The following is a 27963-nucleotide window of genomic DNA, read 5'->3' as shown; positions in this document are numbered from 1 at the left end:
TTACCGGTGAACAACCCAGTATCCAGGGGAGGGTGTTTACCTGCTCTGTTGCCCGGTGACACGTACGTCGTCAATGGTTGGCAACGCCCCTGACTCGAGGGCTTCATTTCATTGACGTTCTTTTAAGGTGGTGTGAGACTGACTGGGGAATTCACTTTCACCGCATAATGTCTAATTCAGTTGCGAGCCCCTTCTTTGAGACGCAGACATAGTCACGGCTTTTGACGCATTTGGATAATGAATGCCTCTGTTTGCTGCTGTTTTGCGTGGACCCTCCCCCCCACCACTACCGTGATACTGCTGTAGCGCGATGATGGAGTTCCACCTTAAATCAACTGTTGACACAACAAGAACTCTTCTCTCCACCCATATCCGAACTGAGCCAGTTTAAAGAGGAGTCTCACCTTCCCGGCTACGCTATTATCGCCGAGAAACACACCGGCGTACCGAGAACAGCCGGACGCATTGGGACATATCCGCTGCTATTGGTCAAGACTTCCCGGACTGCTATTAAATTGCGTGAGGAAGCGCGCTGTGACACACACAGGAGCCAGAACAGTTCGGAGAACTAAGAGATACAAAACTGCTGTGGATGATATTCAAATTGTTTGGATTTATCTAAGAGTTTGGTTTACCTTGCATACCAAAGCTGGGGGAACAGACTGGAGCTCAGCTCAATTCCCAGCGAAGCTTTACAGTTTTCGCCACAATAATTGGTAAGTACGCAATTAAAACATTTTTAGAAAGTTTGCCTGTGGTTGAGAAGTTTTAGAAAAGGGCTTTGTCCAGTAGGAAGGGTCAACTTTCTTCGTGAAAGTTCTAACAACGCAATTAATTTATTCCGTCGCAAATTTCACTTTGAACTTGAGATGTGTCATCATTTTGGAAAGTGCATTTTAGAAAGCGCATAGAAGGATAATTGTCTATAATTGATAATTGTCTCCTTGTATCGTGATACGTGATACACGTCAGTCTGTAATATACATACACACACACACACACACACACACACACACACACACATATATATATATATAAAGTTTACTGATAATATTAGCTTACTAAAGAATGAATGGCACGACTGCAGGTTTTTATTGTGGAAGCCTTTTCCACTAGGGGGCGACTGTGTATCTTCTTTTATGTCAGTTTGCCCAGAGATCTTCTTTTTACTCCGAACGCAGAAGACTTCTCTTAAGTGAACATACCTCCAAGTGTTCTATGACACATTTCTCTTCTTTTTTCATATTAAGAGTGGAGAATTACAAAAGGTGATTGGAGCAATGCATGATGTAACTTATTGCACGGACATGCTCAATTGACTGCAGTATTCCGGTTTCTTTTCGTTGGAACACGTGGGATAAATACGGGACTCATTACGAGTTATGAGATATCCTTGTTCCCTACGGGAATAGCCGATTATTTACAATGTGGACATTTGCATAATATTCTCGGCCGTTTTAGTGATGCTGCACGACTGCATGCTCCTGGGCTCTTGGGGGAAGTTCTATAAATATTACAGTATATCTGATAAGACTTACTGAAAACAGGTCGTTACGGTTTGCAACAGGTATTTAAAGTAGATAGCGCTACCTGAAAAAACAAAACAAAAAAAAAACTGCCAGAACCTTTATCTTTAATACTGATACTTTTACAGTATGGTACTTCAGAATAGTAGTATGCACTCTGATGAGTGGTTATTTTAAGAAGAAGTGCAATTTTGAGCGTGTCGCACAGTTTCCACTCACTCTGTTTAGAAATGAATGCTGAGAAATTTGAAAATAAAAGAAAGTGTAAGTACCAGTTAGTTAAGCCGGTAATCATTGATATAAGCATATTATTTCAATCCTCCTCTGCCGTGGTACATTTAAAGGAACACGGACAAGCAGCTTTGAGCTTCTGCGGTGTGGGCACATACTTTGTTCTATGCCGTAATTTATTATGAATGGCCTAAACTCGTCTGCCCTCCACGTGGGTGTGGATCTCACATTTTAATTGGCTGACATCAGCAGCGTCCTGAAAGAGCTCTGCCGCGATTGGCTCGGTTGCTCCGGGGGTTGTGGGCGGATTTTCATCGATGGTGGAAGTGGGATACTTTGTGACAATGTTCATTGTCGGTACATCCACTGGGGCTGCTGTAGGTTTGAGAGCGCTGCGGAGAGCCTCTCGCTTCTAAGCCGAACAGGGCTTGCAGCTCCGCTCCTCTGAAGGTTGCAGCAACCTCAGTTAACATTCAGAAGGAGTTTATTACTATTTTTTTTCTAATTAAACCTCGCATTTTTAAAGGTTATTACATACGATCGTCTACATTTTTTTTTTTTTTGGCTGACAATATTATTCCGTTTCTGTTTGGGTTTTGCCCAATGTAGCATTGACTTGCTTGCAACTTGGAAAGAAAAGAAATAACCGCTGCAAGGAGATTTAAATAAGGAGATCAAGCAAAGAGAAAAGCCACTCTGCAGTGTTAGTTGATTTCCTGCGGGGACGTTCTCATGAAATCGACCGGACTTGGTTTTATTCTGACGCTCGGAGGACGCACGGAAGGGTTAAAAGACAGAAAGCTCTGAATGCTGCCTTCCAAGAAACGATAGTCGAAGCGACGGATTCCGCTTCCTCCTCCTAAACCCTTTCTTCATCCCAACTCTTGCTCGTCTTGTCTTCCCTCCCTTCCCGTCCCTTCCCCCCGCCGTCTCCGAGCACAGGTTATCGAATGGACCAGCATCCTAGCGCCCGGAGCTGCACCAGTCGCGGGACTTCGTCCTGCGAGGCCGTCCCGGCTGAACCCTCCATGAATCTGTACATCCACTCCACCACCGGCACACGCTTCGAGCTCTCCTTGCCCCAGGAGGAGACCGTGGAGGGACTGAAGAGAAGGCTCTCACAAAGACTCAAAGTACCCAAAGAGAGACTCGCTCTGCTGCACAAAGAAACGTGAGTAAATCGTCCAAGGTGGAAGGTGGTGTTTTAACAGAATGCATTGTGCACGAAAACGATCTCGCGATTTCTATGTGGTATTTTCCTTTAAGAAACCTCTCTTCACACGCACTGACATCACCAGCCATAACAGTATTCTGCAGTTTTAAGATGGGCACATTTGTTGCATTAACCCTTTCGTGCTCGGGTGATTTTTTATTTTTTTTTCTTCCCGGTCCACACAGAAAGAATAGGAGGAGTAACCTTGCCTGCGGTGGTCTAGGTGTACATGAAAAACGTTCACATTAAACTGCTGAGTGAGTGCGCACCGTTGCTAAAACTGCGTGAGGACTGTTGGGAGATGAAATCTGCAGACTTGAATTGATTCAAATGCAGAAAGCCTGGCTCTATAGCTCTGCTGTATGAATCAACACATGCATTCATAAGAGGAGTTTCACGTATGTAGCAGCGTACATTGATAAGATGCTTAACAACACTCATATTTGGGATAATAAGGTAGTGGGGTCGACTGGCCAGAGTATTGTTGAATACTCAGGAACTGCAGCTACAGCAGTATTAAAGCAGGCCTGCAAGGGAGAAGGAATAGTTAACCCTTTTGTTATTTAAGACTAAACCTTTCAAATGCTCCGCCACTTAAACAGGGCAGGGCAGGTGGTGTTATTTCAAAACTGGAAACGGGGTTGTTTTGCATGCAAACAGTTGGCATTGTGTTTCGATCTGCTTCCCCTCCTACCTATTGTAATTATCTTACAAATCACGTCATCCTTTAAAACCTGAACACCCCCTTCTTAATCTCCTCTTGCCCCTCGGAAGTGTAGGCCCACTGCAAAGCCGGCTCTGCCGGCCTTTGTTCCGCTGCACAGGGCAAAATTTGGGTCATGCATGTGCAGCAGGCTGTCCTAAGCATCCTTTGCTTGGGGAAGAAGAAGAGCAACACGTGAACAGTGGGGGTGTCGCAATCTGCAGGGAAGCAGTATTTTGGAGCAGGAATGGCCGCTCCTGTTCTGCAACCAACATCAAAGTGCAGAATGAAGAAAACCCATTTTGGGATGTGGGGTTGTCTAAAATCTAAAATTGTAAAATTGTTTAAGCCACCAATCATAAAACTGTGTTGTGGAGTCATTTGTTTCTTGTCACAGCTTTTGCAGTTTGTTCTGCCTGTTCGCACAGCCAGAAGAAAGTACTTACCTCCACTTAGGCAAGTGGCAGCAGTGCCAAATATCCACTGCGAGCACTTGTCAAGCTGCTCTATAGTCGAAATTGAAAAATGACAGCCCAATCAATACATCTCTTTCATGAAGCTTTTCACCCACGGCTCTTTTCTAAACTAGTTTTGAAGTCTGCCTCACACCCCCGAAGTCCCCCAAGCACTCCTTGCTGAGGGGTGTTTGGGTGTCTATAGAGAGAGAAGATACTGTCAGCACTGTCTAATTATCTCGATCTGTGTAACCCTGCAGGCGACTAAGTTCAGGCAAACTCCAGGATCTGGGCATCTCTGATGGGAGCAAGTTAACACTTGTACCAACAGTCGAAGCAGGATTAATGGTAAGCCTCGTCCTAATGTTATTTTTGGTTTAGCTTGGAATAAAATTAGAGAAAGCACATTCAGTTTATTTAAAAGCTGAAAAAATACATTTGTTTACATAAACCATAAATGTCTTTTTTTTATTTTTATTTCTGTGCAGTCTCAGGCATCAAGACCAGAGCAGTCAGTAATGCAAGCCTTGGAGAGTCTAACAGAAACTCAGGTAAGGAAGTAGTTTGCTTTGAATTATAAGAACGTTGCAAATTAACAGATTTTTATATTTATTTTTCTATCTTTGTTTATGAGCTTTCTCAACATCTGGATGTTTTGTGCCCCTTTGTTTCTTTTCTTTTTTTCTTAAAGAGTTTTAACTGTAGTTGGCTGTGTTCAGAAATTGCTTAATTCGATACAAGCTGTGCAAGGCTGCACAATGATGTTTCAATTGTTTAAACTTGGCCCCCTAAACAAGCCAAGCTAGGCGCCCTGTGTGAGCTGTTAGGATATAATAAGCAGCAACACCCTTCTGTATCCTAGTAACGTCTGTGATAGCGTGTGTGTGTGTGTGCGTTTGCGTGTGCAAGCACGCTGTTGCAAGAGGCTATGAGAGAGTAAACTACACACAAAAAAGACTTATTTGTGAGCGCATAAGAGGCCTGATGCTCACTTTCAGGTTTCTATTTCTACAATCTCTCCCTCCACTTCTTTTGTATTTCACGGACTTAACAGACATACACATGCACACGCGCGCACACACACACACATACTGGCTAGTTTCCAGGAAGTGTGCTGAGGCTGCATGGCAATTGAGTATACTGTAGTCTCACTCACTCATAAACAGAGTGCTGGATCATCAGATGGCAGCCTTCTCATTCTGTATTAGCATAGGGTTCCTGGAAGCCTCGCATGTATATATGTTCTAAGATGGGCCCACACCCTGCACTTACAGTGAAACAGCTCTTTAGGCCTTATTAAATACAGTATGTATTTGAGTCAGTGTGATATGACTCACTGAAATGATCAATAGTGAGAGCAAAGCAAAAAAAAAAGAAAAAAAGAAAAAGGCTTCGCATCGGCCACAGAAAGAAACTTGGCAAGAAAAGAGGCGATAAGGCTGAACACACTTAAACAACATTGTGACGTATGAAGCTGTGTGCAGCTGACTGACTGACTCACATCCACTTCCTTTTGGCGGCGTTGGGCAACGGTGAGACGTACGTAACTGCATCAGTGTGATGTCAAGCCGATGGCGAAACTGTGCGAGGTTTTGTCCAGTTTACGACGCCAACCTGCACTCGGTCAGAATTGTTATCAGAGGATGCGGACTGCTCAGAGATAGCAAGCTGTGGTTCTCTATGGCCTCCCTGATAATGTTATGGTGGAAATCCTGGCCTCGTCCTCTGTGTGTGAACTCAGCATGCGACTCGTAGCGCTGACAGCAGATGACTGCATGTGTGTAGGTGTGTGGACATGTTGCTCTATGTGTGTGTGTTTTTTGTTTTTTTCAGCACTAGTGGGCTGGAAGTAAGCCTTGCCCGTCAAAGAAGAAGACGAGGAAGAAAAAAAACACACACATACATACACACACATATGTATATATATATATATTTTTTTTTATTATTATTATTTTTTTTTTACCAGATGTAGGTGATAATTCAACTGCCAGCCCAGAACAGCAGCTTCCTCACTTTGCCTCCTGTCTGAGTCGTAACCCTACTTCACTAAGATTCGTTATGAGTCAGATACACTTTTTCTTAAGAACTGCTTACCGTTTACATTACTTCCAGATTCATAAGCTGATTGTAGTCCTGCATAAGAGGACTGTGACGATAAAGGGGAGCGTGTGAATCATATTAATACGAGGGGGAAAGTTCATGAAAAGGCCTAACACTGATTTTGTGTGTTTATATCCTGAGAAATTGATTGAATTTATAATTCATGCAGCAAAATGGAATGCTATAGATTGTGGGGAGATTAGTGATACGGGGTAAGATTAGAGAATAGGAGCACAAAAGCTCTCCCTCATTTCCTTTCTTCCTTCTAACTCGGGGTGGGGGGCGAGCTATCAAAAATCAATCAATGCACTTAGCTTTTTAAAAGTGTCTGACACGGTAACTGATATCCCTAAACACCTAAAAATAGCCTCCGGGTGATTCAGGGTGGTTTTTGGTAGTCGCAGATGAAGTGGACATAAACCCACAGACCCCCTTTATTTAAGCACTTATCTTTCTTAATGTCTCTCTGGTTAAGTGAGGTCCCGTTTCTAGTTTGAGTGTTTTTCCAGGAAGTGTGTGTTCATGGAATATGGACTGGGTGCATCACCTCATGTGTTCTCCTTTATCTGGATTAGATGTCCCCTGCTAGAGGCTATATAGCTAGGAAAGCAGCTTGCTAGAACACGCTGATTTGTCTGAGGAATGTGTGTGTGTGTGTGTGTGTTTCACGTTATAGGGAAAATGTTTTATGGAAGTCGAGATCTGGTAATTATCGAAATTATGTTTTTCTCCCCAGTGTCCCCCATTTTCTCCTTCTCCCTCTCTTGTTCCTGCTTAACAGCTCTCTCAAGGCACTATAATTTAAATGTGCTGCGGTTTGCAAGTTTGGCTGTAGCTGCCTCTGTTTGGCCATGATGGTTGGCTTCTTTAGCTGCCTTAATTCCTCGTCTGGCATCAACTAGGGCCTTTTTTTCATGACATCTAAGCTGTATTAAGCCACTGACTCCTGACAGCCCATCAGAATGCGCTCGCCTGCACTACTTTTCTTCTCCTTCTGTCTGCTAAGAAGACGTTGTGTGTACAGCTTATATTTACTCTCAGATCTGAATTGAAAGGATGTACTTAGTAGGATTTCTGATCTTTGTAATAATAAATCTGAACCATATAATAATGCGAACGTATACTTGTATAGCAGCCAGTCAAGTAACATGAAGGGAACTCAAGCAGTGACATAATTTCATCTTTTATTGATTATTGCAGTTGACAGAAACAAAAAGAATTTGTGTTACTTTCGAAACACAGAGACTATTTGCTCATTGATGCACGTTGATGCTCGAATAAAAGCCAACCAGGCGGGCAGCCATCACCCTCACCATCCCCCTCCAAATGCACTTCCCCCCATTTAGTCATCTCTTTGTTCCTGTCTTAAAGCATCAGCACCAAACTGCCCAGCTCACAAACCATCAATGCTTGAGTCACTCTTTAAGCTGAGCTGTAACCCCACAGTCCTTGCTTATACTGCATGCATGCATTGGCTGCTGTCGCCGAGTCGAGCGAGAGTGGTGCATCCTGATTTCAGAATCAATGCCCTGCCCAACTGGAGTGATGCTCAGCTGGCTGGAAATTGACAAATTTTGTCTTGAATGCGCACAGATTGCTGAAGGAGGAAGCTGTGTGCTGCCATTTCATATGTCCCAGTAGAATACACTGTTACATATCTGCTCTACTTTTCCTCTCTCGCTCCCACCGACAGGCAACTCTTGTCCTCATGGTCCCCTAGCCTTCTCCCGAAAAACCCACGGTTCCCTCTCATCTTTGTCTCACTCAAGTAACCACGGATGGAGCTCAGCTTTACTCCATCCGTGGTGCAAACTAAAAAGCAGACAGATGCAAACTAAAAAGACCTAACAATCTGTCTGCAGTCACCTCTGAGTCACCCTTACCTAATTTCCTGTGCTCTGCATCCCTCAGGGAGTGCCAAAGTCGACATGACAGGTGGAGGGGAGATGAAAGGCAAGAGGTCTGGACGAGTCATTCAGTAATACGTCCAGCTGTGTTTGTGTATGATATACCCTGGAATATTGGGGGTAGTTGATGGGATGACTTCATTACTATTGGGCAATAAAGGCCGTAACATACAGAAAGATTTGTGTACCTGTGACTGTTTATGCCTCGGTTCGAGGCTGTGTGTAAAACAGCTCAATGCACATGGTCGATATGTTTCTCTTTCCAGTCTTGCTACCTGTGCACCACCTTATCTACATGCTAGTTAATCAACGCTATTGGCACTACTGGAAATCATTGGAGAGTAATTGCATTGAGGATTTCTGAGTCCAAACAATTGAAAAATTACCAACTGAGTCCATTGGCCAGTATGACAAGATCCCCGTGTCCTTTTGCCATCATTGAAGTAAAGAAAAGAAAAAAGAAGCATTTTTTTAATGCTTGTAGCTTAAGAGAAAGAGTCTTTGGTCTCTACAATGATAATTTGCCTTCTTTGTTCTATCAATGAAAGCTACAGAAATTAATTTGTTACTGGATGTCTAAATCAAATTGTGTACGGAAGAAAAGACAATGCTGATCTAAAGGCCCATTCAGTCCCTTCTCATGTAAATCCTGGCCTTGAAAATTGCATTAATAAGCTGATCACACAGTATTTTTGCACCTGTGTAATCCCTTTTGTATTGCTTAAACACACAGTCGCAGGAAGATGTTGGAATGAGCTTAGGGAATCAAGGTGTGTTGTGGGGCAATCAAGAGAGAGGTGGATTTTGCTGTGGATTTCATTGTCCTATTGTGCACATGCATCTGGTCGCATTGGGCTTACGTGGGCGTGCGCATGTGCCAAAATACATTTTTAATGTCTTTATCTTTGTGTGTTCCCTCGTTGAGCGGCCAGGGGAGTCTTATTTGCCTATGTTCGAGTCGTGACTGTCATTGTTTTCCATTCCTCTGTGACACGGTGCTTTTGTGATTGGAATAGCAGACATCGTGACTAGTGTGGCCACTGTGTGGGAGGATGGAGGCCAGGAATATCAGGTCTTATAGCCACCACCCATATCTAAAGCTCCCAGTCTGAAACAAACAGGCATAGGTCAAAGTGACTGAGGTTTTTACGAAGAGACTTTGAAAGAGGAAGTTTTGGAAAGACTTAAGCATTCTTCATGGATGCATCACAGCTGTTTCTGCACTGTTTTGTTGACTTCCTGTATCCCAATTCCCTCACTGTCTATCCCTTAACTTTTTTCTCACACCTTTACCTTCATTTTCAGCACATGTTGTTGTTAACTGTATCCACATCCTCACAACAGCAATTGTGGTCATTTTGTTTTGTCAATTCGGTTAGTTTAAATGAAGTGTATGGTGCACTATTTGCATGAACTTGATTGTTTAGAATTTTGCCACTCCAGGCCCTCTTTTAACTCAGGTGAATAAATTCTCTGGAAGTGAGCTGGACATTACTTATTGCTTACCCTGTTTGTTTCTTATCAGACCGTATTACAGACAACTAACTTTCTAATATACCCATTCAGGACCCCTCCTCCCCCATCCTGGCTACCTTTAGGATTTAGGGCATGGTGCAACTCATTGATTTTTTTTTCCTTGTCTATTTCAAGAGCCTGTTATTGCATCTTTAGCTTGTGTGTCTGCTCAGAGACTATCAATAGTGTCCTGGTGCGATCAAACCATCTGGGTCGATGGGCAGGTTAATAAGCAGCTTTTTGAAGCTTACCTTTCACCTTGCCATAAGACAGGTGAGCAGCTGGATTGGACCCAAAGTGTGGCTGGAGAAACCGGCTTCCTTCTCTTGTGACTTCCCTCCCTCCAACCCCCTCCTGTCCCGCCTTCCACTCCTCTATCCTCTTTTCTCTGACACAAAGCTGCTCAGTTGTTCATGAATGTCAGCTCAGAGCTGCCAGCACTCTCCATCCCCCACCACCTCCCTCCCAGCCTCTTTTAGACTCTCAGCCTCTCTCTTCCTCCCTCAGTCCTTATCTCTCTGCCTTACTTTGCTTAGTGTGCAAAGGAAGAACGACTGCAAATGAGTTCCTTGAACCACAGGGACCCCAATAAATAAAACTGTCAGGCAGAGATGTCGAAAGGGAAAAAAAAAAAGGGGTGGGAGCCAGAGGCACACTCTCGCTGAATATTTCATCACCCTCTACCACTCTGACACCCTACCCCCATTGCCCGCATCCTCCATCCCCCCATCACCATCCTGGTTCCCTCTGTCCCTCATACTACCTTTTCTCCTCCTCTCTCTCTCCTCCATCTTGTCTCCACTACTCTTCCCTCCAAACTGCCCCTTATCACATTCTTCCCATTCAGTGCATGGCAACCAATGCCTCCTGCTAAACAAAATACCATGTCCTGGCCGGCAGTGATGATACTGAGGGATGGATGGGACTGGCTTGGTAGCCAGCTCCTTATTTTTTTTTGCATGCCACTTCTGTCATTGAAGCCTTTTGAGCACAATGATGGACTCTTTTGTCTCAGAGGGGCCCTCCACCTTCCTTGTCCCGTGGTCGTTTAAGTACATCCATCCCTTTTCGAATTTATACTTACATTTTCTACCTACAAGTGTGGCACTTCCTGTCTCCAGTTCTTACCTGTAAACATGTATGTCATGTTATAGCTGTGTATTCAACCCTCTATATATCAATATATTTTTGTTTGTAGCCATGTTATTTTATAATTTGTGAAGGTAAACAGTTATAAACAGCTAAAATGACTTCTGAAAACTTCATAGTACTCTATTTCCATTTATCTTGGTTCTGGTGCCCATTCTTCCCAGCTGAATTTTATGAAATATAACAGATTAGCAACCCTGATTAAATCAGAACAATTCTAATTGACTTCCTGCTAGTAAATATTATTTATTGAAGTCATAAAACCACATTTCCTTACAGAACACTGAGTGGAGTGTGGGGATTTATTTGAACCTTTCAGTTGCCAAACCGATACAGAACATGCCCCTGGTGGATATTAATTCATATTTGGTATAAAGGAAAAGTGCAACAGTTGATGTCTTCACTTTATACCTGGAGAACTAGGGGTCTATCAAAGCTTCGACCGTTACATATTGACTAAGAGACCAGCAGCCATTGTGCCTTTCCTATAAAATGGCAAAGGTTGAACCTTGAAGAAAGGTGGCGGACGGTTAGAGGCTGAACAACCAGCAAAAACAAAACTCTTTTGTTTGCCTGTAATGTCTAGAAAGCCTATCTAGTGTTGATCCTGACGTCAGCGGTGGCCAGCTACATTAGCTGTGTTGGCTGGGCTCTCGAGAGCAGACAGGCATGTTTGGACTGGAGCTGAGCTGCTAGCCGAGACCACTGGGAATCATTTACTAGCCAACTCTCCAGCGCCAGAGAGCCCCACTCCCTCCCATCTACCATCTTTCTCTCATACAGACATATAGACATACTCTCCAACACATTTCCTCCTCTTGTTTCTCTCTTAGTCTCTGTCCGTCTGGAAAAGGCTTGTTGTTACACGATCGCTTGCCAATCTAGCCTCTGGCAGGCAGGCTGTAACATCTTCCGCCTCCTCCCATCCCTTAAGAGATAGGAACTATTTCAGGTGTTCCACTCCACAGCTCAGAGCTACACAGCCCATTTGCCCTTCTCTTATATTTTCTTTTCTGGGGGTCTAAGAAAAGTTGGGGAAACGGCATGTTTTCAGGAGAGGAATTTCACACCTGAAGGTTTCAATGTGGCTCTTTGTGTTTATCTTCTGGGGGGATGTGAAAGATGACCGCAGAGATATGAGCTGCCAATCAGATAGTCATCGAGATGCTCCCTGTCATTTTCCCTTCTAATGAGACGTGGATGTTTATGTGGGTTTGTGGCCTTTTAGTTGCTTGCCTGAAGCCGAGGTTGTGGTTGGTGGCATTTTTATCTGCAGAGACCCCAAATGAGTCACATTCAGTGTTACACACATTTAGCCCACATGTATGTGAGATCTAACACGGCATGTGCAAGCGACTTCTAATTTGACTTCATGACTCAATGGCTGAGACTTGTGAGTGTCAAAAATCGAACAGAGGAGGGAAAAGAAGGAGAAGAAGGAAAAAAAAACTAACGAGGTGCGAGGAAGAAAGCTTGCCTCTCTTGGAGGCTAATTTGAAGCCTGCCATGTGGTATTGTGAGCTCAGTGGGAGTACATGATTTTCATCTTGGTGGTTTTGAATAATCCACACTAGTTATTATAAGGGTAAGCAAGCCTCCTCTTTGTTTCTCCTGCTGTCACTCACTGTCTTGTCTTTTTTGTCACTTTCTTTTTTGCCTTTGCTTGCACACCCTCACACAGAAAAACAAAGTTGTAAAGCAAATACCCTGTTTTGTCTTGGGACCTTTAAATGTTCCTAAACAATGATTTTGGATTGAAGTATTTTCCAGACCTGGGGGAGTTTTGAAATTTGTGTTTCTAGGACTCTATCATATTTTATAAATATTGCATCTATGCATCCATGCTTTATAAGTCTGTCATAAACTCATAACCAAGCTTTGTATTGGTGTACATAGGTAATTGGATGAAAATCATTGCAATCTCTAAAAATATGAGCCTTGAAAATCATAGACTATTGTCATGATAAATATGTAGGAATCCTAATTTCACATGATCTTTTCAGTGAAGACATTGCCAAAATGCACTCTCTTTTGTCTGATGCTCACACACCCACCAGACACAGGTGTAAGTAAATTTCACTCCACTCATAACCTTCTACTTTAGCACTGAGTTTAGCACCTGTTTTTTGTAGTAGCAGTTGTTAGTTTTTCTTATTTCTCAATTAAATGTCACAGGTGAAGTTTAGAATCAATATGAATACTGTATGCATGTGTAGACTGAGCGGTGTGTTCAGGAGCAGAGAGAAATGCTCACTCATTAGCCCTAGCACCAACCCCCCACATGCTTTTCTCAGTGCTTGTTTTGTGGTCTCCCTTGGGGTCTTTGACGTAGTGTTGGCTGACTGTTGACTCTCTCTCCTGACAGCTGTCAGTCACTGCCTTAGTCAGGCCTGGTCCTTTTTCTTTCTCCTTCCCCCCACGACCTTTGGATTCCGCCTCCCCCTTTGAGTCGCATACATACACACGCCTCCTTTCTATCAGGCAACCTTTGGTGTATAGGGTTTCATGCAATACCCTGCCCCACCCTGCCCTCCTCCTCACTTCACACTGCACCTTACGCCTGCTGAGTTTGTTGCCTTACCATGCCTTGGTAATCATTGTGGGTGTGGACTGTATCAACAATCCATCAGCAATTGATTAGCATTCAGAAAAGAAAGGAAACCTTAGTTATGTTTGTACTGGGGACATTCTGAATAATAATTTTTTTGTTACTTTGGTATTTGAACATTTACCTTTCAAACTTCAGCCATCATATCATCTCAACTCGCTCAGATCTTTTAGTTGTCTGTCCTCTCGTTTTCCATCTGCTTTTCCCCCTCACCATGTCAATAGCGATGTCTAAAGGTCACCCTGGCAATACAGGAGTCACGGTCGATAGAGAAATAAATAAGCACAAGAAAATGGAGAGTTCTTTTTGAGGACAGGCTGGTGATTTTGGGGTTAACAGTTGCCGAGATCTTAGAAGTAAAGTTGAAAAATGTACATAGTACAAAGGCCAAGCAAGAACGAATGGCCCTTCATCTTCTCCATCTCCTGCCAAAATCTATGCTCTTTTCTGCCCTTATTTAGATTGTTGTTTCTGACTCCTTTCCCCCTTGGGTCTAAAAGCACACAGGCAGCAGGGGCTGTTGAAATATTTTTGGATAAATATGTCACTTTGTATTTGCTAGTAAAGGGTGGTTTCTGTTTGCTTTAGTTTGGGAACAGCTTTAGATGTCATCACTGTTGAATTTTCAAGACCAAGAACCTTTCTGACGCCTTATGACTTTGTGTTGAAAAGACACAGACTTTAAAAGTCACATTCAGCACAGAATGTTTGGTATGTTTAACGTGAAGCTTCCAAGCCAAGACCTAACAAATCAGCTAGCCTGTGTGCCGTTGCGTGCATCTATCCGGGCCATGGGTGGGTCAGTGAAGACCTCGACACTTGGCCCTTGTTGATCGTTGCCAGAATTCCAAAAATGGGCAGCACTTCCAGATCCGCTGCAGATCCACAGACAATTGACTATTCTGTGCTTGAGAGGCAGGCGGGGTGTATTTCCTGAACGTGGGACAGATTTTTCAGGCAACAAGCCAGACAGAAGGGTGGCCTTTGTCTCTGAGCTGAATGACACTGCTGACTAAGAGTGGACCCAGAGGCAGTTGGAGGAGAGCAAAGAGTGGAGTCTGTGTGTGTTTTCCAATAGGTCTCCTTATCCAGAAGTAAATAGTCCACTGTTACAGAACTGTGAATGATTGGATGGTGGTCTAAATGTGGTATGCCTGTGTCTCTAAGAGAAGAGGGGCTCAAAGCACTTTTGTGTTTAACTCAAGTACTATCTATGACAAAAACAAAATATTCATTTACCATGAAGGAATTCAATTCAATTTGCTTCACTTGAGAAAAACATACTGAAAGGTCTCATAAAATACAAACATTACTCAAAGTATTTTCTGTTTTTATGGTTATGTGTATACAGGTCAGTGACTTCCTGTCCGGCCGCTCCCCGCTCACCCTGGCACTGCGTGTAGGGGACCACATGATGTTCGTTCAGCTTCAGTTGGCAGCACAGCAATCTGGGGGTCCCCAGCTCCAGCACCGGCACCTCATCAGCCGGGGAAACACAGAGACCGCCACAGGACAGCCCACAGGACAGCCCACAGTGCAGCCATCCCGAGTTCCCCACATTCACCCGCTCTCCCCCCACCACCACCCCCAGCAACCACACAATCACCCCAGCCCCCATCCTGTCCCTTCCTCCTCCTCTTCCTCAGGCTCACCTTCCTTCCCATTGCCAAACACGCACCACCAGCCGCTCCCTCCTATGTACCACCAGTCGCCCTCCTCCCCTCACTGTAGCCCCCCTACTCCGCCACCCCACTCCCCTCGCCCATCTCACATCCCCGGGGGACTTTTCCGCTCTCCGTCTCATCATCACCATCATCATCATCACCATCACCACTACCACCAGCCCTCCTCCAGTCAACCCAGCCATGACATTGGCCAGGTCAGCCCTGTAGCCCCGGTTGTGTGCCCTGAGGTAAGACCCCAAGAAATGCATGTTCTTTCGTTTTATATTTAAGTATTTTTTGTGAGAGACCTATGGCTTATCTTACATCTACACTAAATTCATCCATATTTTGTCATAATTAAATAATAAGACAAACTTTATCATGCACACAAATATTCAATTCTCCAATGTAGCAACCAGACTAATGGAGAGGAATCTTTGGTTTAGTCAAACTGCTGTAGGGCTAAAGCTAGAGTGACTTAGCAAACCGTGTTCTTGCTGTCAGTCATCAGTCATAAACTTTTATGATCATTTATTTAACTTAGAAAATCTTTAACAGCGAAATGTTCTGTTCTCTTTTGACCTGCATGAGATCTGCTGTGAAAAGGGAAAGCAAACAAATATCAGTGAACTCGATGTCTGTTTAACAAAGAGAAGAAGATATGGTTATTCCTCATTACGCTACAACATGAATTCTCTTAAATAGAACTACACGCAAAGAGGTTTTTGTCAGTAGTTCAGTTTCACTTGCATTAAATAATTGCGATAAAGCTAAGGTAGTGTCTAAAAAAATGGCAAGATGCATTAAGCCAAAGTTGGAAGTAACCTGGTACTGTATGGAATAGTAAACTAAGCTTTTATGATGTAAATATAGGGATTTTTAAAAAGGTTTCTACATCTCCCATAAATGGACATTTGCTTGTGTAATAAAGTGGAAAGTGTATTTCACAAACACTCACACTTAGTTTTTGTCTTTATTGTGTTTTTGCTTCAGGCTAACTGCAGCACCAACAGCCCTGGCAGTGGCTCTAGTCCTTCAGCACGCTCACGAAAACCTGGAGCCATTATTGAGAGCTTTGTCAACCACGCTCCCGGAGTCTTCTCAGGGACCTTTTCAGGTACACAGACATTGAGCTCCACACTAAAAATCTTGCTTACTGCACAAAATGAAGTCGAACAAGTTATAGTGCATCGTTTTGTAAAACATTTCTCTGTCTTTCTTCCTCTCTCAGGCACTTTGCACCCTAACTGCCAAGACAGCAATGGGCGTCCAAGACGTGATATTGGTACCATCCTGCAGATCCTCAACGACCTCCTGAGTGCTACTCGGCACTACCAGGGCATGCCCCCCTCCCTCACCCAGCTCCGTTACCAGACTCAGTGTGGGTCGCCCACCTCCCCATCCCCCTCACCACCTCCTTCACCCCCAGTTGCTGGGATGACGGGCCTCTCTGCCAAAGCTACCTCTGTGCCTGCTGGCAGCCCTCCTCCAACTCTTCATCCACTGGTGCAGTGCCAGAGCCAGATCCGCATGTGCAAACCCCCTGGTGAGTGAGCCCTCTCCATACACCTTTTCATCTAAGCATGTCAAAAACACAAACAGAAGCACACCCTTCACCCCTACTTACGCTGAGTCTTTGTTAGTCCCTTAACGCCCTAATGGCCTCACGAAGCAGATGTCCTTGCATTTGGCACCGCTTTGGGGGAGTATGTCTGTGTGCACATTTGTGTTAAATGACAGTACAGCCACTCATTTTTGCAAAGCTCTTTTCTTGTTTCACTATCAAATGAAAAATCCATTGTCATCTCTGTCTTTCTGTTTCTGTTCTCATAACTTATCATCGGTATCTCAGTTTGTTTGGGATGATTTTACGTCACTGTGCTTCGTGTGCTTATTTTTATCTTTTAAAATACTGACAGTAGTTGAACTGAAACGTCTGACTAAAGAACAAAAGCACTCGAGCATATATGTTTCTTGGGTTTTTAAGCAGACAAAAAGAGGAAGTGAATAAAGGAGATGGGGGTCTCCTTAGTAATGTAATACAAGCTTCTCCAGGCCTGTTCAGTCAGGCTCCACTTGTCAGTCAGTAGAGTTGGCTTTGTTTTTGTGCATCAAGGAGATAGGTTTACCTTTTCAAGCCTGTGCCGGGCTATGTTTAGATTAGATTAGGCTTTGGGTTACTTAACCTGTGTCCTAAAGAAGAGCTGCAGCTGGGACATGCATGGGCCGGACAAACCTTGACAGGTTCTTGTTTTAAGAGGGCTGGGCCAGGACAGGTGTTGGAGTGCACATGATACGATTCTGGTGCAGAGCTTGGATGTTTTCAAACCCTCTTTTCTGAACAGCCACTCGGGATGTTGAGTGTGTGACAGATGTCCAGAACTGATAACATTCAGGCAGTGTTGTGAGGTTAGACTTGACTGTGTGGAGAAAAACTGCATTGTCTTCTAATGCTTCCTTATCTTCTGCTGAGGAAATCCAACCACTCTATAGTGAAACGCTGGTGAATCTTGTGGACAATGACCACATATTGTGGAATAGTCCTCTTTGGGTGGGCCCTAAAAGAAAGTGCTTAGTGTTTAATATTTTCTGTTGACTGAAAAAGAAACACATACGTATTCATTGTTGTCTTCTGGCTTTGTCACATGTTGCGTGTTCCCTGCTTGAAAGCAGTACAAGAACATTCAAAGTTAAAGACTGAACCCGGCATAGGTGGGATTAACCACAATTCCACTGCCATATTCTGAGTACCTTCACAAGTGTTCACTGAACAGTTGTAATAACACAGGCTTATTTTCCTATTTTAGAAAAGACCATTCCTTCACTTCCCCATACTCACCCCGCCCTTTCTTCCCCTCCCCCTTTCCCTATTCTTGCCATGTCACTTCATCTGCACTCAACCACCCACCCATGCCCCCTCTCCCTATTAGCTGAGAAAAACAGCCCCGACTGTAGAATCCATCTCTCTGTCCGTCTCCTATTCGCCCCGTCTCTTTCCACATCTGGGTTGTGCATCAATACATTGTCTGTGTTCATTTGGTCTTTAAAAATAGACTTATTCCAAAAATCAGCCCCGAGGAGCATTTTCTTTGTGAGCAGTGAGAGAAGGAAGAGACACTGGAGGACAAGGGTTGTTGAATCCACAACTCCGAGCTACTTATCCTATGAGTGTTTATATTCTGCCATCAACCATATCAAATGTTAAGTTTTAACCAGAGGCTAAGGGTGAAATAGAAGCCCGCCTTTGGTTGTTTCTCTCAGTTTTCTAGACTTGACTTGCTGAGTATTACAAACCTTAGTGACACAAGGGCAGACTCCATGTGCCTCTTTGTTTTCTATTCTACATAGCAAGCTACAAGCAAACCAATGACTGAGCTCTTATCACTCGACAACGGATGGAGGACTTACTGGACTTAACACTCCAGCTTAACTCCGCTTCAGAGGAACCTTCATTCATTCAGCTCCAGTTAAAGAAAAAGTGCACTTCTCATCTGCCTGAGTATGTGCACATAGCCGAACTCAGGTTGAGGCAGCCTCTCGAAAATGTCACCTAGCTCGGCTGTCTCTTGAGTCTTTACCCTTTCTGCTGCGAGTTCATGAGTAGAAAAAAAATAAATAAAAATCTCAACACATGCACATGCAGTTAGTCCCAGGGCTTATACAAGCAGCCAGCTTTTCCGCTCTTGCTGTGTAAAACTGCTGAGTTGTGAGGATTTGTCAACATGGGAGTCATGTTGAGTTTGAACAGGGGGGCATTAGCATGGTCTAGCAGACCAATTGTTAAGCTAAATTCCTTTGCTATGTAGCATGGACTGACCCCACCATCCGCCCTGCAGCCTTCAGTGTCGATCACCCCCTGCCCAGGCTATCCTATTGTGTGAGGGGTGTATGTAGAGCACCATGCTGGACCATTGTGGGTCAGAGAAGGGGAGGCCCATGGGATTATATGGGTACCTTTTAGCCCTACAGCTGCTTTCGTTCAAACTGAGCACACAAAGACCGGGCAAAACAGAAGCAAAGTTGGCTCTAAAAGGTTCTCCAACAGCTCCCTTCCCCCTCATGTGTGTCTTCCACATCCTTTAACTTGCCCTTGTCTCCTTTTGATTTGTCAGTTCATGTTAACTTCGTGCAGGCTAAGACAGGGCAAGGCAGGGGAAAAGGAAGGGTGGCTGTGAATGAGGCAGAAACAGAGAAAGATTCTTTGCCCTCAACCTTATCGGGCCTTGTACTTAAACCATGACCCACATGGTACTCATTCTGCCAGTAAACTTAACTCCTCTCTCATCACCAGCCAATATTCACTGGGATGCACATGCGCCACTAAAACTCACAAAATGCCCCCAGCGACTCTTCACAGCCACAGAGGTATCCAGGAAAGCCAGCCAAGCACATCAGTTGCCCTTTCATAGGTCGGGAAGGAGAGGAGAAGAAGGAGGGAATGCAAATGAAGTCTAAAAGTCATTGAAGAGCTTGTGTCCCTGCAGGGCCGTCAGTGCCCTTTCACTGGCTGTCAGGATGCTCATATTACCTCTGCTTTGATTGGTTGCTTCAGTATGTATCTCTGTAGGTTGAGTAATTTTTAGTTTTTCACCGAGTGGAACTGGGTATACCAACTATAGCCTTTAGTTTCATGTGGGATTATCAAACCGTTGAGGCACATTTTTGAACTCTACTTTTTGTAAAGCTGTCACTCTCTGGTAGAGATTTTGGCTGATTTCAACTGCTTTTTAGGAACTATGGTAAAGGAAACTCACATTGCTCAAAGTACCTTTATGTTTCCTGTCATTGGCAGTCAAAGTAGGAGCAATGTTGCACTATGCATGTACAAAAGCAGTTGATGTAAAATAGGGATTTCCTAATATATTAAAGCAAATGTTGCCTTATAACTTAAACAAAAACAGTAGTCCCAGTGGGTTTTTTTTTTTTTTTGCTTTTTGGCTAGAGAAAGTCTATTTCAACCTGGTAGCATTTAAGCTTGGTATGTTCACAGGTAAAGAAAAGAAAAACAATTTTTTTAAATATATTTTTTTAGCTGGCCCTTTGACCAATTAAGACTGACTAATCTGAAAACCTGGCAAGCAATTGTTGTGGTCAACAATTGTTTTTTTTGTTTTTTTTGTTTGTTTGTTTGTTTTTATCCATCTCTGTTTTTTTCTCCCCCTTAAAATAATAGTTTAAGATACATTTAAATGTATGTCTCACTGGTCATTATTATACCAGTTTAATTTTAAAATGAATTGTTTATTTTATTTGCACCTACAATGGAGAGAGTGCGGTCAGTAATACTAGATTGAAACCAAAGCAGATATTGCTGCAGTGTGATTCTCCCTTCTTCTCCTTTCCTGGCCTCGTTTTTTTCCCCTCCATTGTCTTACCCTCCCTCCCTCGCTCCTTCCTCTGGTTTTCTGGATGCTCAGCAAACACAATGTTCTCTGTGCAAGATCACAAGACTTATCAAGACAAACAAACAAACAACAGCAATAAGACAACTGCAAATGAAGGCCAATCTTTACACAATCAATAGAAGGAGAAGCTCCTTTAATCTCCCTCTGTGTCCTGGATGCTGCAGCCCTCCTCCTTTTTTTATTCTTCCTTTCTCTCTTCATCCTTTGCCTGCTTACTCCTCCATCCACCCACTGGACCATCTATCACCCCCCCCCCTTCTTCAGTCCTAGCTGTGTTGCTGGGCTGGGCTCAAAGGCAAGGGAAACTGACTGATGCATTGATTATTCATAGATCACCTCTTTGCTCTTTGACTGTTTTTCTCTCTTTTTTCTTTTTCTACGTCTGGCATATTTACAAAACGTGCTTTAAAGGGACGGGCTAGGATCATTTAGGAGAGGGAGAATGGACCGGTCAGGGGGTTTTGGTGTGGCTGGTGTTAAGATAAAAGAGGGAAAGAGACTGGCATTTCCTTCCTCTGTGCCCTTGAGCTGTACTCTGTTTGATACCGGTGGTGCATTTCTAAAAAAAGGAACCATTGTTGCTTCTTTGTTTGTCTTTCCTGTGTCACACAAGGTTTTGTTTGGGTAAGGGTTCCCTAAATCTCTCCTTTCCATTTATACCCTATGTCAGCTCTCTGTGGGTGCAATTGTGCTTGCGTCAAACCCCAGCCCATCCAGTCAGACTGAGCCAATCTGCGTGTGTGTGTGTGTGCGTGTGTGTGTGTGTGCCTGTGCTACGTGGATTGTCTGTTCTTTTTGTATTCAGCCCTAATAATAGCTCTACTGTCATAAACATAGTCTGGAGATCCCTGCGGCCAGCTGTGTCCGGCCCAGCCGCCCAGGGCTCCGGTAGTGACGCTCATGAATGGCCGAGCTCACACACGCACACACACACAAGTTTGGTGGTGCTCCAAGCACATTCCCAGAACTCTTGCCAAGCCAAAGGCCAAGACCTCCTGCCGCCCCACCACACTGCCCTCTGTGTAGGGGTGTGTGTATGTGTGTGTGTGTTTCCTTCTGCAATGCTGAGATGAGAGCAGATGTACCCCCTCCTTTAGAAACCAAGATCAAGACTAACGGACTGTCTTTTCAAGGTAAAGGGAAGCAAATTGGTGCAGAGAAACAGATTTAAGTCCATAGGCAAACAGTGGCTTTCTGCTGTTTCATTATGTGCGGGCAGCTTCTCTTCAGACTAGTCTGTGCACATAAGGAGGCAAAGGGAGGACCAGTGAGAACAAAGCCTCGCAGCAACATTTGTGGCTATCACATGGTGCAGAAGGAACAATGGATGTATTGCCGGCCAGTGGTCCCCCCCAACCTCTGGCGTACTAGCTTCGTTCCCGAGGGAGGACACATTGTCCTCAGACAAAGTGCAGCATCTGGATGCACATGTATGCTGGTGTCAGGGCTGACCATATTGAAGTAAAAAAAAAAAAAAAAAGATACGACTAATGCAATGTGAAGACGTTAACCTTTTTCGACTGGTTACCTCCTTTTCTAGTTTTCCAAAACCCTCTCACCACTTTACTTAAGTGTACACTGCTATAGCATAATAAATAGTCCCGGAAGGGGAAGGAATGCTTTGCACTGCTCAACCTGATAAGCAAATCAGAGAAAAGAGGTAAATGAAGCCCACACCGAGTCTGGAATTCATTCCGATAGAGAGGGGGAAAGCAGAGGAGACCATAATCGATTCTGCAAACTGACACCTAGGGCTGATCCTTTACCCTCCACCTTTTTCCTCCATCGTTTATTCCATCCCCCAGGCCTCAGGGGGAGGAATTCCTTAACCCACGCCGCCGTCCCCTCCTCGCTGCGTCCCTCCACCTCTTTCTCTTCTCTGCACAGCCCTACCTAGCTGTCTCTGGGGAGACATGGACCAAGATACTGGAGAGGGAGGGGCGGGCTAAGGGGTAAAAAGGGCGCAATGTTTGGAGGAAGAGGGGGGGCACTCAACGAGCTGCGATTTGGAAACTAGAGCTATAATAAAGAAATAGAAGAAAAAAGAACTATTTTAGTCTCTCTCTCTCTTCTCGCTCTCATCGCTTACAATTTCCATTCGCTTGCATTTTCTATTGAAAGCCAATAGCGTTGTCCGGGGCTGGAGATGGATGACTGCACTAGAGCTAAGGTTTAATCAATAGGTCTTTTTAATTTGCCATCGATCCACGTTAAAAGCTACTGCGCCTGTTGGTGCTGTGTCCGCGTGTGCGTGTGTGTGTGTGTGTGTTTGTGTGTGGACCTTTTGAGAAAATGCTCGTGTGCGTCCATAGCCATGCATGACTGTACACATCGTTTGTGTGCGTGCGCATGGGCGTGTGTGTGTTTGTGCAATGCGGATTCCAGTGTGTCCTTGTGTGTGCTCTCGTGCACGGCAGAGATGGCCGCTGTGCTTCGGTTTATTGACATCCTAGCCCAATATTTAATTATTTAATTCCAAGACAGATACTAATGGAGCTAGCTAATAGATTGCGGTTGCCTTCCCTTCCTTCTAAGCTCTCCGAATATACGCATAAATGGAATTAGGCTCGACTTGGCCGGTGTTGGGATAGCATTCGCAGTGCAATGTAAGACCTCTCCCTGGAGACTGGAGTCTCCTATAGGCACATCAACAGCTAGAAATGCACTTAGGAGAACACACACCCACTGAGGCATGTCATACATAATTGTGTTTGCAAATATCATAGGGAGCCACGAGCGTGTGCCGGCTCTTTCGTGTGTTTTTACCTTTATCGGCCCTGCTTATGGCTCTCAAGGAGATTCTGTTCTGGGGGGGAAATAGAAAAACAAAAAAGTTTTCCCCACTCAGAGTGAGGAAGCTGATGGGAAGTTAACCAAAAATATTTAACAGTCAGCTCCATGGAGTGTCTGCTTTTAAGTTTGAGGCACACAGGAAAGGAGCGAAACATTTTAAAGAAATATTATCCAAAAAAAAAAACAACAACAAAAAATGATAGGATTGGCTTTTTTAGATATCTGAAAATAGGAAATTGCTTTCGTGCAAGAATTTTGTGCAACTTTTAAGATACGTTTTATAATGTGTGTATAACCCATCGGGCTGGGTAATATGGACTTTATTTCGATATTTTGTGTGACTATTGTGGTAACGATAAAGAGTATTGGAAAAAACTATGTGTAACTCATGTTTTAGGTAACTGTACGGCTGTCGGTTCTTGGAACAGCATTCAAACACGAATATTGTTTTTGAAAAACATTCTCATTTGAAATAGGTGCCCTCATGACACCACTTACTTAAAGAAAAGTGTGACTTATATCACTAAACCTCACATTGTAACTGAATTTAATAATATTGCCTAATTTACTGATATTTATTGATGCTCTTGTGGAGCAAAGTGGAGAAAATAGCAAACATTTCCAATCACACTGTCAGCTTTGGATCAAAATTTTTATCACACAGAATTTTTCGCCATAAACGATAAACAGCATGATAAATGAGCACCCCTACTTTCCGCTTATAATGCATTTATTGAGTGGTTTAAAAAACAAAAAACAAACAAAAACTTCATGATCTCGTAGTTTATTTCACACAGTTACTCTATACAAAGTCTCAAACAGAAGTACTAACGTGCCCCTTTGCTGTGCGCAGGTGACCGCATACGTCAGACTGAGAACCGAGCGACTCGCTGCAAGGTGGAACGTCTTCAGCTGCTGATGCAGCAGAAGCGTCTGCGCCGGAAGGCCAGGCGGGACCAGCGAGCGCCCTACCAGTGGCTGCCGAACCGCAAGGCCGGGCGTAGCAACAGCAACAGCAGCATGTCCAGCGAGGGCTCCCTGGATCTGGACTTTGACGACTCGGTCTGGAAGCCCGACGTCAAGGCCGACTTAAAGTCCGAGTTCGTGATGGCCTGAATCTTATCCGCCCCCCCACCCCCCTGTTCTTCATGAAGATTCGTAGAATTTGTGAAGCGTTTCTTGGGATTAATGTGGAATTATATTATGAAGGCTGTGTCTTGGCAGGAGGTGAGGGGAGAGAAAAAGTTGTCCTTGTGACTGTTATCTGCCGCATGGGAGAAACAAGCCCCCCTCCCCCCCACCGTCACCCACTTGCCCCCGCTGCAGACGCTAATCCCATTCTGTCCTTCACAGCTGACCTTGTGAAAAGCAGCAACAATAGCAAAGGAACTTCAGTGTGATGCTTGGACTTTACAGGCAAAACAACTGGACTTTACAGTGTACAAGACTTTTATTTTTGAGGTGTGATATCGCAGATCATATCTCCACTTGAGCAAAGCAGAATTTAGTGAGTGGTGGTGGTGGTGGTATTTTCAGATTTTTTTTGTTTTTTTTGTTTTTTTCCCTACATTTTTTTAAGTGCACTCTGGGCAGAAATGAAGAGATCCACACTGGACTTATGAACAGAACAGGAGCACCAGAGACTGTGGAAATATTCCGATGGGCATTCTTATTGTTCTCAAAACGGAGTCCAGTTTTGTTTTTCCTCTGTTACGGAGTGGTTAAACCTTTTTTTTTTTTTTTTTTTCCACTTTTAAGCATATTATATTTTATAAACAAAAAAAAAAAACAATATGTAGCATTGTTCACAAAGCATTCAGGTTTTCATATAACAGTTCAAAGTACTTGTTTATTTGCACATGATGTTGATTTATAACAGCTGGTCAATATGTGCAAGGGGGAGGAGGTGGTGGTGGGGCCTGAAATAGAATAATAACAATAATAAAAAAAAAAAGGAAAAAAGAAAATGACTATTGAAGTATTGATGTTGACCTCAGTGACAAAGGGTATCGATAGGAACGATTAATAAATGAACAAAATGAATTAATATTACAAAGTGCTTTAGAGGACTTTAAAATCTTTAAAGAAAAAAAAAATATATGATAGAAAACTCTATTTTTGTTTCTCTTCCTATCTGCTGTTTTCTAAAAACAGCAACCCTCTGCGGCTTTTAGTCAAGTTGTTGACTGTCAGCAAATATGTGCATCCATTCAACCATTTGTTTGCCCATTCGTGGAATTATCTCGTCTCGCCACAGCAAACCGTACAGAGCGATCATCCAGCCCCAGGTCGACGTCTTGCAGACCTGAATTGACTTATCCGAGGGAGTTTGTGTACATAACTGTGACGATTTACAAATGTTTATGAGGGTGTGCGTGTGTGTGTGTATGTTTGGCTTTTATTATTATTATTATTATTATTATTTTTTAGAATATTCCATTGTTTTGTTGTCATCTCCTGAGTAAACCCTACGATCTCCTCACGTCATGTCGATCAGCCGCAGCGGAGGCGCGGCTTGACCGAAGCGACTCGCTTAAAGTTTGAGGCCCTTTATCACCAGTTTTATCGAAAGAGGGAGGAGCAGCGGCGTCATTTTTATGGCATCATTATCTAGTGCCTGGACCAGTACACCCATTGACATATCAGGTTAGGCCTTTCAGAGTTTTGCTGCTACACATGGGAGCTTAAAACGACACAAAAGAGAAAAAAGAAAATCACAGCGACAGGGGGGAAAAAAGGTGACATTTCTTTGCATGCAAAGGTGTGAAATTACAAAGATCCTTTTCTATATATATTGATGGAAGAGAAAATACAAAGTGGTACTTTGGTAATGAAGGTTAACAACATGCATGAATTTGTGAAAAAAAAATGAAACAATGCTGCTTTTGTTGGTTAGGTTTTTGTAACCTAACGTTTTAATGTTTGTTGAAAGAAAAAAAAAAAGTGTCCTGCTAAAGAGTGACAATGCAAAACCAAAACAGAAGGAGATGAACTCGTGTTGTGGCTCGAACATTCCTGTTGTGTTACGATGAAGATGATGATGAGCAAAGAGCAAATGACTCTCTTCCTCTCTCTCTCAACGCCCCAAGCACTGTTTTTATTTTTTTTTTCCTTCCTTTTTGTTACCCAGACAGCCGACAAAAACTGTTTAGCCAAGCCTCCTCCTCCTCCTCCTCCTCCTCCTCCCAGCCCGAACGCCAACAGAGGCTCGCGTGGACATGCGTCCGCGGGGAACCAGCAGACCGGTGGATTTAAAAGAACTGTCAAAATCCACCTGAGAGAAGCGTCGTTTATCAGCTTGTCTGACTGACCGCCCTACACCACTATTGCACTCCCAGAGATTGCAGTGAGAGATTACCTTATTTTTGGGTAAACCTCATAGTTTTTGTTTGTTTTTGTTTTATTATTTTATTTTTTTTTAAGTGGCCTTACCTTTCACTAAAAAAAAAAAAAAAAAAAAAAAGACATTTGGGGACAATGGGAATGGGAATGTTTTGTTTTCCTTTCTTTCTTGTTTGTTTTATTTTTTTTTTACTTTCTGTGCATATCGTCGTTGGACTTTTCATCAAGGCACCATTTTGTTGTCACTGAGGACACTGGGCATTTGTTGTTTAGTGCTTTTAGCTGGTGGAGTCTCTATTATGTCAAGGCTTCTGTGCCTTAAAAATTGCCCTTGCAGTGTCAGTGTCGATTGAAGCTCATTTTCATTGGTTAATGTGTGACTGTAGTATTCGCAGCCATGATGGTCATAGATTTTAGGGGTGAATCTTGTTTGAGCGAAGCCAGAAACTATTCAGTGATGGGTGTTATTCCTTAAACAAGGTCTTTGTCCCGTTTCTTTATTGTGTTGCCATGTTTGTTGCTCTGTTATTTGAACCTCGTGTCCCTTCGAGCAGTACTTAGACGGAAAGAAGCAGTCCTGACTCAGAATGAGAAAGGTCCTGTAAGGACTCCAGACTACATGCACTTCCTGTTTCCGTGGATATGACAATTATTAAAGGACAAATGAACCCCCTCACCCCTCGCAAATTTTATTTATTCTGATTTTTTTATTTTTTTTTTTTATTTTACGTATATGTATGAAATATACTCTGTGTGTGCCTCACTTCTGTGTGAAACTCAAAAAGAAGAAACAAGACAAACAAAAAAAAGATGACAAAAAGCATTACAGAGAGGATAAATAAGAGACAGTACGTTGGTGGAAATCCTGATCATTTAAGTTGCCTGTTCTTTCTTGTAGCCAACTATTGAAAATAACAGGTTTCAAGAATACAATTTACAATGTTCTAGCTCTAGACCGGTGTAGCACATGTGTGACTGTATTAATTTATGAAACCAAAATGGTAACTGTGAATTATGTATTTCTTTGTGCATTTTTAAGAAAAAAAAACAAACAAAACAAAAAATCGGTGGGGGAGAAGGTTGTCGGGGCACGGGCCGCAGCTCACGCTCGTGTCGGAAAGCAAGCTTTTCTTTTTGTTTCTTTTGGTGGATTATGACGGAAACCGAGACTTGTTTCCGAAAAGTAAAAAAAAAAAAAAAAAAAAACGCAAAAAAAGAGAAAAAAGGGTTTAAAAACAAAAAAGATATGAATATATATTTTTTTTCTTAAGCAATACATTTCAGTGTGACTTGTGATAGAACATTTTCTTTTTTTAGGTAATAAATAAATAAAAAGCAAAATGAGTACATCA

At 43.3% G+C, this 27963-nt stretch overlaps 1 protein-coding gene across 1 annotated transcript; it reads left to right on the top strand.

Annotated features, from left to right (window-relative positions):
• The first annotated feature begins 160 nt into the window (after positions 1–160).
• On the top strand, positions 161–27963 carry midn (midnolin). The gene is made up of 8 exons (XM_044130090.1): positions 161–716; positions 2700–2928; positions 4389–4476; positions 4617–4679; positions 14759–15319; positions 16065–16188; positions 16303–16617; positions 24123–27963. Exons 2-8 carry the CDS (start codon positions 2708–2710, stop codon positions 24383–24385), a joined length of 1635 nt encoding a protein of 544 aa, XP_043986025.1. The 5' UTR covers positions 161–716; positions 2700–2707; the 3' UTR covers positions 24386–27963.

This window comes from Gambusia affinis, linkage group LG10, assembly GCF_019740435.1.
Source record: "Gambusia affinis linkage group LG10, SWU_Gaff_1.0, whole genome shotgun sequence".
In the NCBI taxonomy this organism is placed as follows: Eukaryota; Metazoa; Chordata; class Actinopteri; order Cyprinodontiformes; family Poeciliidae; genus Gambusia; species Gambusia affinis.
The sequence above is the reverse complement of the archived record's forward strand: the minus strand, read 5'-3'. Positions and strand labels throughout refer to the sequence as shown.